Source organism: Protopterus annectens, chromosome 17.part0, assembly GCF_019279795.1.
Source record: "Protopterus annectens isolate FY-2018-M chromosome 17.part0, PAN1.0, whole genome shotgun sequence".
Lineage (NCBI taxonomy): Eukaryota > Metazoa > Chordata > Ceratodontiformes > Protopteridae > Protopterus > Protopterus annectens.
Window position 1 is genome coordinate 787950428 of NC_056751.1, and position 17026 is coordinate 787967453.

At 40.7% G+C, this 17026-nt stretch overlaps 1 protein-coding gene across 6 annotated transcripts in view; it reads right to left on the minus strand.

The window, feature by feature from the left end:
* LOC122791341 overlaps positions 1–17026 on the minus strand; it is an 829676-nt gene that overhangs the window by 483170 nt on the left and 329480 nt on the right. For all 6 annotated transcript variants that reach the window (XM_044059057.1, XM_044059056.1, XM_044059058.1 and 3 more), the window contains exon 3: positions 10008–10334. In XM_044059057.1, the coding sequence (XP_043914992.1) occupies positions 10008–10334 (327 nt within the window). The remainder of the gene's footprint in view (positions 1–10007; positions 10335–17026) is intronic.

Consider the following 17026-nt stretch of genomic DNA (forward strand, 5'->3'; position numbering starts at 1 on the left):
CTGTCGAGGCCAGTAAGGAGCAATGACGATCAAGGAGGCCTTCTGAGCGATAGCTTTCTGTATCACTTGAGAGATTAGTGGGAAGGGAGGAAATGCGTACAGAAGTCCCCGGGGCCAAACTTGGACTAGAGCGTCTCTGCTGGGCTGGCCTGGTAGCGGGAATAGGGTGAAATAATCTTTGCACTTGCTGTTTTGGGGAGTAGCAAAAAGGTCGCAGCAAGACTGACCCCACTTGAGAAAAATTTTTCTCACAATAGAATCTTTCAGAGACCACTCGTGAGGCATGAGGATAGCTCTGCTCAACTTGTCCGCGATTTGATTGGACTTCCCGGGGATGTGCGTTGCTATCAGAAACCGCTGAGAGGAAATCGCCCATTGCCACAGTCTGAGTGCTTCTCGACATAGGGGATAGGACCTGGTTCCGCCTTGTTTGTTGATATACCACACTACAGACATATTGTCTGTCTGGATTGCTATCGTTCCCAAGGGAAGAGAGTCTTGAAGGGCTTGCAACGCTAAAAGCACTGCTCTCATCTCTAGAACATTTATGTGCAAGTGGCATTCGTCTGGTTGCCATGTGCCCTGGACAGTTCTGCCCTGATAATGCCCCCCCCACCCGATCAGGGAGGTGTCCGTTGTCAGAGTAGCAACCGGAGGGGAAGGAACAAAGGGTCTTCCCAAGAAGAGCTGAGGGGAAGACATCCACCACAGAAGATGATTCCTGCATGTTTGCGTAATCATAATGGTGTGGGACATCGGAAGTTGCTGGTATGACCATTGTGTGAAGAGCATCCATTGAAGGATTCTCATGTGGAATCTGGCTAAAGGAAGCAGAGGTATGGCAGCCACCATAATCCCCAATACTTTCAGAACTAACCTGGCTTTGACTCTGTTGCTGCTGAAGAGGAGCGAGACCAGTTTGTGTATGTCTGTTATTCTCTGATCTGTTAGCCTCGCAGACATGTTGACTGTGTCTAGATTTGCGCCTATGAAGGTAATAGCACGACAAGGCGACAAAACAGACTTTTCGCAATTTATTGAAATGCCTAAGTTTTGACAAATGCGAAAGGTGTAGTCCCTGGCCATTAGAAGAAGATGCTTGGTGGGAGCTGTGAGGCGCCAGTCGTCCAAACATGGAAACACCTGGAATCCTTGACTTCTCAGGTGAGAAGCTACCACTGCCATGCATTTGGTAAACACCCGGGGGGCAGTGGTGAGACCGAAGGGCAGGGCTCTGAATTGAAAATGACTGGTTCCCAGCCTGAAGCGGAGGAATCTTCTGGAGCGTCTGTTCATTTTTATATGATAGTACGCATCCTGAAGGTCTATAGAGCACATCCAGTTTTCCTTTCCCAATAGGGGAAGGATGGACTGTAGCGTGACCATCCGAAATCTTGTTTTCTTGACCGACTTGTTCAAGATACTGAGATCCAAAATTGGTCTCCAGTCCCCTGTTTTCTTTGGAACTAAAAAGAACCTTGAGTAGATTTCGGATCCTTGCTGGCCTGCTGGAACTGGCTGAATTGCTCTTTTTGCCAGCAGCTTTGAAATTTCCAAAGCTGCAAGATCCCTTTGAGCGGGTGGAACATCTGGAAGGGATTTTTTTGATCGGTTTGGAATGCGGACGAAGGGAATGGAATAGCCTTCGGAAATGATGGACTGTACCCACTTGTCTTGAGTCAGGGATCGCCAGGCTTCTGGGTACAGTGACAATCTTCTCCCGACTGCCTCCGAAGGTGGACAGTCAGGCAACACCTCAGGGATGCTGAAAGGGCTTATCGGAAACGGTTTCTCGATTGCCCTGGTTCTGCGGACCCCTCTGCCTCTAGGGTGACGTCTACCATTATTGTTCCCTCCTCTGCCTCTGGAGGGGAACCGACTCTGTGCGTCAGGCAAATTCCCTTGAGATTGTTTGCGGAACCACATTTTCCCACTTTTCTGGCCTTTGGGGTAAGGTCTAGAAGGAGTAGAAAAACGGACTCCGACAGCAGATAGAGTTTTGCCATCCGTCTCGCACCTAGTCAAGGTTTCTTTCACTTGAGGACCAAAAAGAGATGATCCATCACACGGGGAATTAGTGAAAGACGTTTTAAAGGGATCCGCAAAATTGCATAGTCGCATCCAGGCATGCCGGCGTAAGGCGACACCTGTCCCTGCGGCTCTACTCGCTCCATCAGCCGCATATGAAAGGAGGCGCATGGAGGAGTTAGCTATCGAATTCAGGGTAGTCAGCTGGGTTTTCATTTTGTCCTGAAAATCTGCAGCTGTAGGATCCTTCAACATCTCACTCGCTTCCTTAATCAAGTCTCTCTGGAGACGGGCGAAATGGCATAGGTAGTTCAGCGAACGCATTGCAAAGGTCGCTGATGAAAACATCCGCTTCCCATACCTGTCCATAGACCTAGATTCTTTGTTAGGGGGATGAACAGGCAATGAAGGATCAGCTAGTTCCTTCTTGGTGGCAGCAGCTACCACCATAGCATCCACAGTAACACCCTTGGTCAGAAATTGTTTGTCAGTTGGTGCTGTTATAAATTTAGAAGGTCTCCTGGGGGTGGGGACCACTGAGTCAGGAGCCGTCCAGGCTTTCTTTGCCACCACCTGCATGAGGGGATCAAAGGGGGGGGACACCCAGGAGGTGGAAGGGCGAGAGCCAAACGCCTCAAGATACACAGATTCATCCTCCGAAGGGTTAAGGGCTGGCCAATTTCCCCTCTGTTTCAGGATCTCTAGAATGTCCACAAAGGAGACATCTTCAGAAGGGGAACGGGGGGAACCCTCGGAATCCTCTAAATCTGTGTCAGAGGTGACAGACTCAGGTGAGTCTATGTGTTTCCTCTTACACTTTCTCTTCCTAGGGGGCTCCTCTGCCAATTCAGGGAGGCCTCGAAGAGGATGAGATCCCCACAGGGGATTCTTGAGGAGCTGGCTCTCTGCGGTCTGGGATGAGGGAGTGAGTAGACATCACCTGAGGCACCGAAGAGGGAGGGACGGACGGAGCCGACTGTGGAGTTGAACAAGGTTCCAACACTCTCCGCATGACCTCGAACGCACCCCTGTCAGGCAGAGCCAGAGGTCCCCGCTCCGAGAAGATGAGAACCTCCCTCGGCACCGACAGAGATGGCTCCGAGGCCGATGTCGGAGCCGAACTTACCAGCGCCGAAGCACCGAGAGGGAGAGGGGGGGTCGGACAAGGGCCCGATGCCACTCACCCCCTCGGAGCCGACGAGGGAAGTCCGGCACCGAGATTCTTCAAAAGAAGAAATCGGAGCCGACGACGGAGCCAAAGACAAATGTATCGGCTCCGACGCTACCACAGTCTCGGTTCCGAGACGCCCCAGCTCCAAGCTCAAAGGAGTCGGAGGAGGAATATTTAGAGGAATAGGTTGAGACATCGACTGATGAGTCGGGCTCTGAAGCATTTGGGCCAGTGCCTCGGACTTTAGAAGTCGACTCACTACCCTCTGGAGGTCATGATCCGAGAGCCTCGATGACCTGGAGGAGTGAGATCTATGGCTCCGTTCAGACAGCAAGGGAGACGCTGGAGCCGAATGAACGGAGCCAAGGGATGGTGACCTCGACCTCTTTCTAGATGTCGGCTCCGATGGTCTGATCGGAGCCGACTCAGGAATCTCCAATACCTCGGCTCCAGCCGGAGCCGAGGGAACCACAGAAACTGTAGTCGAAGACTCATCGGCTCCAGCCAGAGCCGATGTAGCAGCAGGCTTCGAAGCCTTAGGCCTCGACTCAGAACTGGAGTCGAGGTCTTAGAAGCCTTGGAAGGTTTTGCCGATGAAGCAGTTAGGGAACCTTCAGGCTTGAGCAAACCCCTTAGGATGAGTTTGTTCTTTCTTTCCTGCAGGACTCTGGGGCTGAAGCCATGGCATACAGCATAAGAGTCCTGCAGGTGTAAAGGTCCCAGGCAGTACACACAAGAAGTGTGACCGTCTGTCAGAGACATTTTCTGACAGCACGAGTCACACTTCTTGAAGCCTGAGACCTTTGAATCCTTGGACATTTTCAAGGAACAGAAGTGTAATCACCACACAAAACACACACACACCGATTACACTATCAGAAAAAGGTAAATTAACTAAAAGCTAAAGAAATTAGTTATCTATATAAAATAAATCCCTACAAAACACATACACACCACTATAGGGATAGAGGGCCCGAAGGCCTAAGGAAAAAACTTATCAGTTCTTGTGGGAAAGGGGCTGGATAAGGGTAGAAAGGATAATATCCACTACACTATAGCTAAATAAGAAAAACTAAGCTAAAAAAAGGGTCTAAATAGTTTTTAAGACTGTCTAATACCACTGACCTGAGCCGGTAGAAAAAACAACACCTCGATCGCTGTAGCGGCAAACGAGATCTGAGGTAATTCACGCCTAGCATTGTGGGATATAAGGGGGCCTCGAGCCGGTGGAACCAACTCTCGAGCTTTAGAGTGGCCGAGTCGGAGCCGAGGTCGGCTCCGAACCCATCCAGCAAGAATGAAGGCGAGATAGACAACTTAACATCACTTGTTCCCATAATAAATGTCCAGGCTGTTCTTAAAAATATCTAAACTACTATTTGTCTTAATGTAATTTGGTAGTCTCTTCCAAGCATCAGCTACTCTGTCAGAGAACCAATTAGTACACTTCTCATTCCTATAGAATCCTGTACATAGGTTATCTGACAATTCCCTAATACTTTTTGATAACACCAAACATTCCCAGAGGTAGTTGTCCCTAAATGCCCTATATGCCTGAATAAGATCTCCTCTTAAATATTTGTAAGAGACACTGTGCAAGTTCAGATATTTTAGTCTTTCATAATAACTTAGATTTTCACATCCATGGATGCACTTAGTATATTTCCACTGTACTCTTTCCAGTTTATGCATGCTTGTTTTCCTACAGGGTTTTACATATTGTTATTCCATACTCAAGTTTGGGTCTAATGTAACTAACAAACAATGACTTCATTATGTTTGATTTCCTAGACTTTATAAATCTTTTTCTACAACCTATATTTCTATAACTATCATTAGCTAATTGGTTGATATGATTAGAAAAACTCATAGCTGAATCTGCCCATATACCCAGGTCTTTAAATGAGTCTACAGTTTCAATCACTGTGTGCCATATTAAATATTCACCTTTCAGTTTATGTCTCCCAAATCTCATATGCTTAGTTTTTGATGTATTTATCAGCATATTATTCTCCTGGGTCAAATGGTCAATTTAGTCAAATTATTTTGCAGACATGCCTTATCTGTAACACTTGTAATCAGTTTACCCAATTTCAGGTCGTCAGCATATAGACTGTAGAACACCTCAGATGAAAAAGTAAGGTGTGAAAGATACAATCTAAACAAGTAAGGGCCTAGTACAGAGCCCTGTGGGACACCTTGACTGTAACCAAGGATTTCACCTGTCCAGTTGGTGTGTGATACTTGTCGTGTCCTATTTGTAAGCCATGCAACTATCCATCATATCAACAGTACATCAATACCTAGTTGTACTAATTTATTGATCAGTGTTTTGTGCATGCCCCTGTCAAATGGTGAAGTTAAATCTATACAAATCACATCACAGCATATTTTTTCATTCATAGCTATTATATTGTTATAAAACATTACTTACAGGTGGTAATAGATCTATTTTCAACATATGCATACTGATATATGGTTTCAAGTCCCAACCTATCCAGTTCTGACAATAACTTATCCAATATTACCTTCTCCATTATTTTTCCACAACATGAAAGTGGACTTAAGGGTCTGTATGACTCTGGGTTTGTCCTACTCCCCTTTCCCTTAAAGACAGGTTTAATAAGCGCATGTCTCCAATCTTGAGGATTCTCCCCATATTTATATGACCTAGTGAATAATAGATGTAAGGGCAGTGTAAGTTCTTGCTTAAGTGTTCTCAGGTCATTGTTACTTATTCCGTCTCCTCCCTGCGCTTTGTTTGGATCCAGTTTGCACGTTTTATTTTTTTTCAATATAATCTCATTTGATTCCAGTATCTGGGGTTAACTGGATGTCACTAGGATAACTTACCACCCTTTTTGTGGAGCCAAAGTGTTTTGCATAAGATTTTGTAATATATCTATAATCTGCTGTGTCTGAGAATAAATTTTAGAATCTGCACACAGTTTATCGATTTGTGTAACTTCACTTCTTCCACATCTTATGTATCTATAAAAACATTTCCTATTATGCTCAAAATCTTTACATAAATTTTCTTCAAATTTTTCTTGATCTTGTCTAACACTATGCTTAATCTGCTTGTCCAGTTCGTTTATTTCAGTTTTCAAAGTTGTAGTTTGACCTCTCTTCCATTTCTTATAATTTTTGTCTTTCACCTTAATCAGGTATCTTGTTTTTATGGAAATATACCCCCCTGATGTTGCGTGCCTAGATCCTGATGTTAGACATTTTTTTGACTTTTTGCACTCAAACAATTTCTCTTTCAAAACTTTCCACATTCCATCTGCAGTTTTTCCATTGAACACCTCACTCCAGTTAATTTTATATAGTAACTGTTTTGCTTCCCTATAATCTGCAATTAACCTTCTGTGCATTGCCTTAGATTTCAGTTTGGTAGAATTATCTAGCAACAAATTAACCTTTATGACCCCATGATCACTGCGCATCAATGATGGTAAAACTTGATTTGAAGTTACAGTAATTTTTTTGGGAACACAAACAATATCTAGTATATTCCGTCCCCTGGTAGGTTTTTTTACAATCTGAAGTATTTGTTGTTTCTGAATATACTCTGTGAATAATTTCTTTATTAACATTGCTGAATCAATATTATTCCAGTCTGTTTCTGGTAAATTTATGTCCCCAGCTAATATTATTCTTCCCTCCTGTGTTCCCTGACAGAACTGTTTTCCGGTCATTGTTCTTTATTGTTTCACAAACTATAACATCAATCTTGTGGGAACGTAGAAAATTTTCTAATAAAAAGCTTTATTATTAATGCTCCTAACATTAACAACCATCAGAGATGCATCAAATGTTGCTGTCTGTGAACTGTTACATTTTTGACCTGGCAAAAATCCTGGCTAGTGTTTGTCAAATATTGCAAAATATCTGTTGCAAAAATTCTCTTCCCTGATCTAGACAAATGCACACCATCGTGTCTGAACACATGTGCTCAAAACAAGGCTTGGATGCTCTACACATTTCCATTTTTCAAAGCAGGACATTTTTTCCATGCAGGTGTTTATCCAAAAAACCTTTTCATTCACAGTGACCTGAGTGTCCTTTCTACAGGTGATTTGTGAAAAATATTCCTAACACCAGTACAAGCTATACTATCTAGGAGGGCTGTCAGTTCCCCACTAACAGTCAGAGAATCTTTGTTGGTGACCTCATTTGTACCAACATGAATAAAGAGTGATCCATACCTCCTTACATTAAGGTGTTCTAAGACTTTTCACATCTTCTACTTTTGCTCCTGGCAAGCATAACACTACTCGATGTTCATTATCATCTCTGCAAATGTAAGTATCAGCTTCTCTAATAACTGAATCTCCAATTGCAAAAGTATCTTTGCTGACCATCTCTGAAAAATCTTCAGCTTCTAATACAGTCATTTCTGCTATATCAGTTGTTATGAAGGATAGATCTTCATCACTATTAGTCTTATTAATTCCACTGTTTTCATTGCATATTAAATTCTCATCCAGCTGGTATTGTAAATCCACAGCTTGAGCCATGTAGTCAACATCTGTCTTTCTAATGTTCTTCAATCCTTCCACATTCGGTTTTGATTTCTTCCTTTTCACCTGCCCCTTGCCTCTTTTTTTTCTACCTTTTCCATTGGAAAGGTGATGCCTTTTTTCTGTAGACTGAGGGTTTTCTGATAGACAGATATATTCGTTCCCTGTCACCAGTGTGTTACATAACAAAGCAGAATCCTTTTGACTTTGTATTCTCTTTCCTTTACAGTCATTGGTCAGTTTCTTTTTCTTCCTTGTTATTTGTTGAGAACTTCTTCCTTTCTTTTTTTTTTTGATTCCTTCTAAACAAACCAGATCATCAGATTGCTGAGTACTTGCATCTACAATTCCATAGTTCTCAGGGGCCTCATCATGTTTCATAGGAGTTGAATGTTCTTTGCAGATAATAGATGCATCATTTCCTAAATCTGTTCTGTTTGTTCTATGCCTAACATTATTTAGTTCATCAGTTCAGTCATTAATATATGATACAACACTTCTCCAAGCCATGCCAATTGCACATGTGCAATCATCATCATTAAGTTGAGATTTGCTTCTATAAATGGTAAGCAAATCATCCAACTTTTGACACGAGGAACAAAGATCACCAGTGTTATCAGCTGTTATGCATAACATTTAGGTACTTACGTATTATCGCAACCAGATTTTCAAAATGGCCAAAACTGGTATGTTTGTACAAAAATGTGAATGTTAGCCTTAAAATGGGAGGGCAAAGCATTAATTAATAGTCTGTCACATTGTGTATGACCCATGAGCAGGAATAACGGTCAGATGTCCTTTTGAAGGGGACATACTTTTCCGACATAAGTTAGTTGAACCCTAAATAACCCAGAGTTTGGCTTCAGAGTGTTCGTTAGCCAGTGTCATGTTCCTTGAATATCTTCAAGTATGGCAAGTTTGGATAATATTTACTCGTGTAAGTGTAACTTTACGTTTGATCCTGTCTTTGAAGTCTCCCAGTATTTAACCACTGCAATCGCAAAGGTCTAAAACCGTTTTGCTGGAGGTTGACAGATGTATCCAACTGCAAGGCATCTGTTTTCCAAAATGTTCTTTTGATGAATTTTTGAGCATGTATTGGAATGTTCATACTAACGTATGTGTGACAGATGTATTCTTCCCTTGTATTAATCGATAGTGACATTTCGTTTTTTGCCTTTGGATTAGTAGACCATCCTATTGTCATCTACGATGTTTGTGCTTCTGCTGGTACCCATTAAATGCAGTGTGTTTTGCATGGAGTATCACTTTAATAAATAAAACATTTTACCTGTAATATTACTTTGCTTTATTCAGTTTTCTGTATACTTGGTTTTGGGAAAGAAGTGCAGGTTATTGTGAAGAGTCCAAACACTGACATACACACGTCCTTCTTCACATGAATCAGAGGGAGCAACCCTCTGTAGTGCATTTTTCATTACCTCTCACCAGGAAAGTACGCTCCCCGGGAAGGCAAATTTCAGCGTTATTCCTCTGGCAATGTCATAAACCACCCGACAGCATAATACTTAACAGCTGACACTAGCATTTTCATGCTACCATTGCTACTTTTGCGAAAACATTACAAAGTGTGGCAGAGTCCAAATCTGGTTGCGATAATACGTAAGTACCAACATTTATTATACTGTACAAGATACTTGTGCGTTAGCAAATAGTTAATTGCATACTCGTTTAAGGAATCCATATTCAGCTTTAATTAAATTAAATATTGCAAAGGAAAAAAAATTACGCAAAGTCAGTAGCAAAGACTTCAAAGGAATATTGTACGACGGTAAAGGAATGCATATGCACATAATACAAGATATTAGAAACATTTTAGAGGATAAAAAACTAGCACTTATCTGATGAAACTCAAGAGCTACGTCTGACCACATCTTGGGGTATGTTAGGGGTTGGTACATTATGGGTAAGGGAGAAGCTCAAGAGCTTTTTGGTTACCAAGAGGTTTAGTAATGACCGAGTCAGATCTGAGGATCAGATCCAAACTCAACAGTTGACGACAGAATGAAAATTGACTTCATCAGATCTTTTATTTCAAAAAGATTCTTATTTGTGTTTTTTGTTTTATAAGAGCAATAACTGTCCGCAGCTGATTGGTCAATTGCCTACATTTCTACAGTTACCCTCAGTGTTAGTCATTCCATTCCATTATAGACAACACAAACACAATCTTTAGTTCTGTCATTATTTGAAAATATTAGTTGTGTTACATTTTTCAAGACAGTTTTCATATTCATGAAATATATGTAAGAATTAGTCACCTGTGAAGCATGGAATAATATACTTTGTTTCTGTACTGACTACATTACTAGCTGTACAGCTGTAATTGGCGTTGCAGTTTTCTTGGTCAGTGGGTACTTCCATCAGCGAGCAGTTAACAGAGTGGGGTGAACAGTCACTGATCCATCTAGTAAGATTTGCACCACTCTTCTGCCAATAGAAATGTATGTAGTTTCCTTTCTCTGCTCCACACTCCAGAATAAAACTACAGTTGTGTTTACTGCTCACATCAGCCAATTTTCCGGACTCTTCTGCTGTACAGTGGTTGCTTCCTGCTTTCTTCTTTAAAAATGTGTTTGAAATTTTCACTGCAATAAACAAAATAAAATAAAAAATAAAACTTGCTTTGTCTGCACAAGTATTTTATTTATTTTTATTTTATTTGACATTAGTTTACCAGGAAGGTTTGACTGGGATAATATCCCATTTCAGCAGAGGCCAGGGAGCAAAGCTCCAATGACATAATATGGTTACAGTTAAATAAAGTTAATACAAAGTGTAATACAGAAGAATGGCATATTAACCAAATAAAATTCAGCTTATATAGTCTGAACCTATACATACAAAGTGCAAATATCTGGACAGCTGTAACAAGATGAAAAAGAACATTGCCAACAGAAAAATATCCATGAGTTGTAGTTCATAACGATGACATTACACACATTCAGTAAACTCATTGGAACAGAGATGACTAGATAATATAGCCTAGGCAAAAATATATTTGTCCTTTGTCCACGAAATAGATTTTAGTAACTCCTTCTCTGTGAACATAGTCAAAGTATGCTGGTGGTGGAGGGAGGGAGGTACTAGTTCGTCTGGACAGTGCAGGAGCAGAGCCACGTTTTATTAAGGTGGCCTTTCAGTACTAGTTAAGTTGGAGAAGCAAGAAGAAGAATTAATTTGCAGAGGGACAGAATTCCATTTTTTAGAGACAGAGTATGAGCGGAGAGTTTGGCCAGAGGATTTCTGAGGTTTATATATAATGAGAAGATGTTCTTCATTAGATCAAAGTAGTCTATTAGGGTGGTAGGAATGCTGAACAGGAGTAAAGGCAGGACAGTCAAAAGCTTTGTGAATAATGTCATGGGTGGAGATAAGCTGTATGTAGATCAGCTGTATGTAATCCAAGTGGTGGGGCAGTTCAACTGCATGCAGCTTATCTCCACACACAACATTACATGTTAAACTTAACTGGAAACTTCCAGTGCATACCTCTAAACCTCTGCACATTATAAATGATATTAGAAACTTTTGAAAATTATAGAAAAGGGCTAAGTACACGGACTTCCTGACTGCAGTTGCTATGTGATGATCAGAGTAGTAGTAGTATCAACCCACGTGTCCATGTCCCTGACTACCTTCTGATTTAGTAAGGAAGTATTATGTATACTGTATGTTGTGTCTAACTGCTGTTTTCTGAAAGATGCTATACCAAATTTTGTAGCCTTCAGTTTAAGCCCATTATCCAAACACCAAGTATTAAGTAGGGTAAGCTCTTTCTGAAGGGTGCAGATATCAGAGGGGGATTTGACAATAACCCAGTTTGAAGTCATCTATACATTTTGCTAACCAGAGGCCCTGGTCATCAGTTTTCAGATGTAGGTGCTGAACAGGAAGAGACTCAGTACAGGCCCCTGGGCAACTCCACTGGTTACCTTAGCAATATTTAAAGAGGTACTCACCACATGAACTGTATGGGTTAAACCAAATGGATGTCCATCTTACCACATAAGGATCCTTTAAAGGAGATAGTTTCCTTACAATTCCTACAAGAGGTATGGTACTGAATGCTTTGTCCAGCTTGAGGAAAAATGTATGAACAGAATGCCAAGTGCTGACAGTTTGTGTGATCCTCTCAAGGAAGTTAACAAGATGTCGTAGGCATGATGTCACCTTGACGAAGCTAAATTGTTGAGTCATGCCTAATGAGATTAATCAATATATAATTAATGACACTGGTTATGAAACACTCCTTAACAGGAGTTTGATAAGGCTGACTGATATGCAATTTCTAAGGTCCATGGTATTGCCATATTTTTGCAGGGGCATCACCACAGCATGTAGCAGGATTTGAGAATATAACCTTTGGCTAAGCATAAGTTATGCAGTTTAAGGATAGATTCAACAAGAGCATTATTGGAATTATTTATTAAACACCAATGTTTTCAGGGCTCATTGCAGAAGTGTCCCTGATCTTTGATAACACCTTTAGAGGGTGGGATAAAAGCTGTTTGAATAGAGGTTTCTGGGATGAAATTTATGACAAACTTATTTGCTAGTATATTTGCAATGTCATTGAGGTCAAAGTGGAAGACCCTGTTATGAAAAAGTTCAGAGCAATGCTGACTGTTATTCCTTAGCATTTGAACATAGCTAGGACTTGTAGTCATTCTTTGCTTCAGAAGCTAATCTCAATTTATGGGTTGTTTTACTAGTCCTTATATTGGTTTCCTTCAACTTTCTGTCCAAAAAGACCACTAATGGTTCTGTTTTACCACTAGCAATTGGTCATAGTGATGGATCTTTTTTTGTTTGTTTGTCTTTGTGGACTTTGAAAATGCCAAAAATTATCAGCATTTTTGGATGTTAAATGATCAAAAGTTCAAAAGTGAACTCAGATATTTTACCTCCCAAACGTAAATAATATAAAATAATATCACTATAGTAATGAAATGGCAGTAATACAAGCTATAAATTCTTAAATTAATACACCTATCAATGTCTTTTCCACAGGAAGCCAGTAAAGTAGTTGGGTTATACAAAGTGCAACATTTTAAATTAGTAGAACTAGCAATTTTTCTCCATGGGAAAAGATGGCTAATTGCAACTTTGTGACAAATAAAAAAAATTGTTACCATGTTTAGTAGACAACCTACTGCCGCAGTGGTACAGCGGTTGCATTGTTGCCTTACAGCAAGAGGTTCTCCTGTTCGATTCTCAGCTAGTGTGCGGGGAGTGCCTTCTGTGTGGAGTCTGCATGTCCTCCCCGCGATCGAGTGGCCTCCGAAAGACATGCGTGAATGGGCGTGCCTTCGTTGAAGGTTGGGCGTCGGGCTGGCAACTCGGCACCATAAAAATCTACTGCCAATCATTAGCGGGCCGGAGTTCCGCTGTGGCAACCCCTTACCGGAAAAAGACAAACAAACAAACCATGTTTAGTAGACACAGATGTAAAACCTTTTCTAAACAGACATATGAGTGTCAGTAGCTTTAGCTCATTTTGAAAAGTTATTTCTGGAAATCATTAGGAGACGATTGGAGAAAAAGTTCATATATTTTACAGCCTGACATCTTAAGAACTGACATTGTTAAACACTCTTAGTCATGATAACTCAGTATGCATTATGAAGCCAGTAAAATGGAGTGGGATTGTTATGTCTTCATTACTCAATTCTAACTCCTTTCATTCTCTAGTATTATTTACTGAAATTTCTGTTTCTTACACGAAAATTGATATCATACTATCTGATTTACTTTTGAAAGGAAGAACTTCTGTGGTCAGTTTTGAAATTGTGTGCATTAAGTGTCCAAAAATGCTGATAACTTTTAATATTTTCAAAGTCCATGAAGACAAAAAAGATTCACCAATAGGACCTTTTGCAGCCTCTGGTGGAAGTAAAACAGGATAATTAGCAGTCAGTCTTTGTGGATAGGAAGTTGAAAGGTATATTGCAAGCATTCCTTGGATTTTCAAGGTCCATGGTGTGTGTATATATATATATATATATATATATATATATATTTTTTTTTTTTTTTTAGATATTTTGTGTCAGACACCATACAATGACAATTACATTTTGTGGCAACTTATGTTTGTTTTACGGAAACTGTGTTAACTAATAAATATTTTTTCTTTGAAGGTAAATTTTACAAACTGTCTTCAGGTATAGTGATAGGAATTGCTTCCCCCTTACTGTCTGCAAACTTGGCTTGAGATTTCTGGAAAAAGACCTTTGTTTTAGAAAGTCACTTTAAGGGCAAGTTAAAATTATATTTACATTATCAAGATAATTTATGGCCAGGTGACTTTGATGTTTTACAAAGCTTTTTTTTAGTCAACAACTGAATTCTTACATTTTACACATTGTATGTCACTTGATAAGCTTAATTTCTTAGACACTGTCAAGAAGAATGTTGATAAGAATCAGTCTGAATCTATTTATAGGAAACTGACACTTCAAATAATTATCTTCACTATAACACTAATCATCCAGTCGGGATCATGAAGTCAGCTGTCAAAGGGCATCCTGCTAGACTTTATTAATCTCAGACGACAATTTTTACAAGAGATTTCAATTTTGATGTACATTTTTTTTAGAAAGACACTATTTAGAACAATGCAGTCATTGATTGCATTATTCAGGAAGAATTAATTAAACAAAGTGATTCTTTTTCACTAATTCTGATTAAACCCTTGGTTTAAAAAAGTAAAGGGAAAGCTTTCAATTTGGCCACGGTGTTAGATTTTTCCACTAATCACTCTGTTATAAAGGACATTATCAGGATACATTAGAATCTGTCAAGAAGCCTAACAGATAATTTTAGAGATGCGGATATTTTCCTAGCCTTTCCTGGCTTTGTCTATAAAAGCAGTGAAAATATCAACAATACATTGGAAAGATCACTACATGAGAACAGGTCCAATAGACCAACTGATAAGTGTGGAATTTGAGGACAATATAAGAACATTCACGACAACAAAGAAGTGCTTATAGGTTCTACTACCATTACTGTTAAAGGGCACTGTGGTTAGAAGACTAAATGTATAGCTTGTGTAGCCACCTGCATGAGCTGCCCAGTTTTTTTTATGTTGATAAAACCAAACATTAACTTAAGACATAGAATTTGCCAACATGTTTATGCAAATAAAAAGGCATATTTAGAGAATGCTCTGTCTAAACACACTTTTGAGTTGCAGAAATTTTAATAAATTTCTAATTTTTTGTTTTGGAGAAAGTATAGCGGTAGCATTGTTGCCTCACACCAAGAGGTTCTCCCGTTCGATTCTCGGCTGGAGCGCCTTCTGTGTGGAGTCTGCATGTCCTCCCCATGGGCGAGTGGCATTCGAAAGACATGCGTAGAATGGGCGTGCCTTCGTTGAAGGTTGGGCATCGAGCTGGCACCTCGGCACCCGTAAAAAATCTACTGCCAATCATTAGTGGACCGGAGTTCCACTGTGGCGACCCCTAACTGGGAAAAGACGAAAGAAGAAGAACAACAAAGCATTGTTAAAAGCCAACATACCTTTGAAGTTTATATAGTTCTGCATTTCTACAAGAGCCCACAGATTTTGCACTTTTATCCTTTTTGAAACTGCTCTCCACAACAGATTTGAGCCACCTGTGGTAAATGGCTAGATTGGAGACAGAGGGGAAAAGGACAACCTGGATTGCAGGCAATATGGTCTACCCACCATCCAGTCCCCATTTTGTCAAATCCCAGAAATGGAATCTGAAAAGTCAAAGGATGCAGATGCTGACTTGGGACCGATGTGAGGTACCGCTGTATTTTGTCATGTGTAGTCTGGCAAAGGGTACCATAATAATCACTGATGCCATGTACCCCCTGAGGAACTCTCTTGCAGAAACGTGGTTTAACTTGAAGAAACTCAAGAAGACCTGTTAAAGAATTTCTACCTTGTTTGGGGGGAAAATGGACTCTCTCTCAGTGGAGTCCAACAGACATCCCAGGAATATCACCTTGTGAGATGGGATGAGGGAATGCTTCTGCCAACTGATTTGAAATACCAGACTGAGTAGATGTTCTTGGACAGACTTTAGAGTCTCTGAACAGCTGGAAAAAGAGTCAGCAACAATGAGATGATCATTTATAAATAGGAAAATGTAAATGCCTTGGAGTCTGCACCAAGCCATGACTGGAGCCAGCTATTCTGTAAACACCTTTGGTGCCATGGATAGTCCAAAAGGCTAGAGCAGAGAACCAAAACTCTAAGTCAGATACAGTAAATCTTTGAAATGGTTGGCAGTAGGAATGTGGTGATAGGTGAGTTTTGCCATGAATATTGGCACTGAAACAAAAATTACAAGATTCTGAAGTGATAAAATCTTCACATGGAGTTTTAATATCCTGTACTGATCTCCATGATCCTTCTGGTTTGGGAAACAGAAAAAATGGTTGTGTAACAGCCCTTGCCTAGAAGACTGACTTACTCCCTGGGGTACCATGTTGCTCAGAATGGGTGGAAACAGGGAACTCTGGTCCCTTGGGCAAGATGGCATTTCCCAGAAAAGTGGAGAGGATTCCCATTTGCAACAGTAATATTGCTGAATCACCCTCAGAATTATTTGTAGCCAAAAGAGCAGGTGATGCCTGAGGGAAATGGAGATATTGCCAGGGTGAGGTGGGATGCAGGGGGAGAACAGAGGGGCATTCATGCTGACTGTGAAGGACATCTTTAATTTTGGGGGGACTTTTCCGTTGCTTTCGTCTTCTGTGAGTATTTATCTCCTGTGGGTTTGACTTTTTTTCATAAAGGGGATGAGGCTGGGTTAAAACTGTTACCTGATTTAGAAAAAGGATTGAAAAAGGTGTGCAACACCTTGCATCAGTTTCCCCTTTTCATCACACATTTTAAGCACCTCAGCTGTAGACAGGCCAAAAAGAGTGTGTTCATCTCAAGGACAGTTTAAGATAAGAGTTATATAATCACCATAACGCTTCATGTTTGTTGTCCATCTCACCTATATTCTTGCTGGTTAGGTTCGGAGCCATTCACGGCTCTGCCTCGTCTGAATACTAAAGCTCAAGAGCTTCCACTGGCTCGAGGCTAACCCCTATCCCATGATGCTCTGGGTCAAATCCCCAGATCTCATTTGCCGCTCAAGCATCGAGGTTGCTGGCTGGCTCGTTGGCTAAGTAGACTAATTTTATATTTTTCAGTGTTGTCCTTGATTTTTTGTCTCTAAATCCTTCTACTTTTAACAGTTATCAAGTGTCTGCCTTAGGTCTTGTCTCTGTCTTTTCCGAGTTTAGAGAGCGC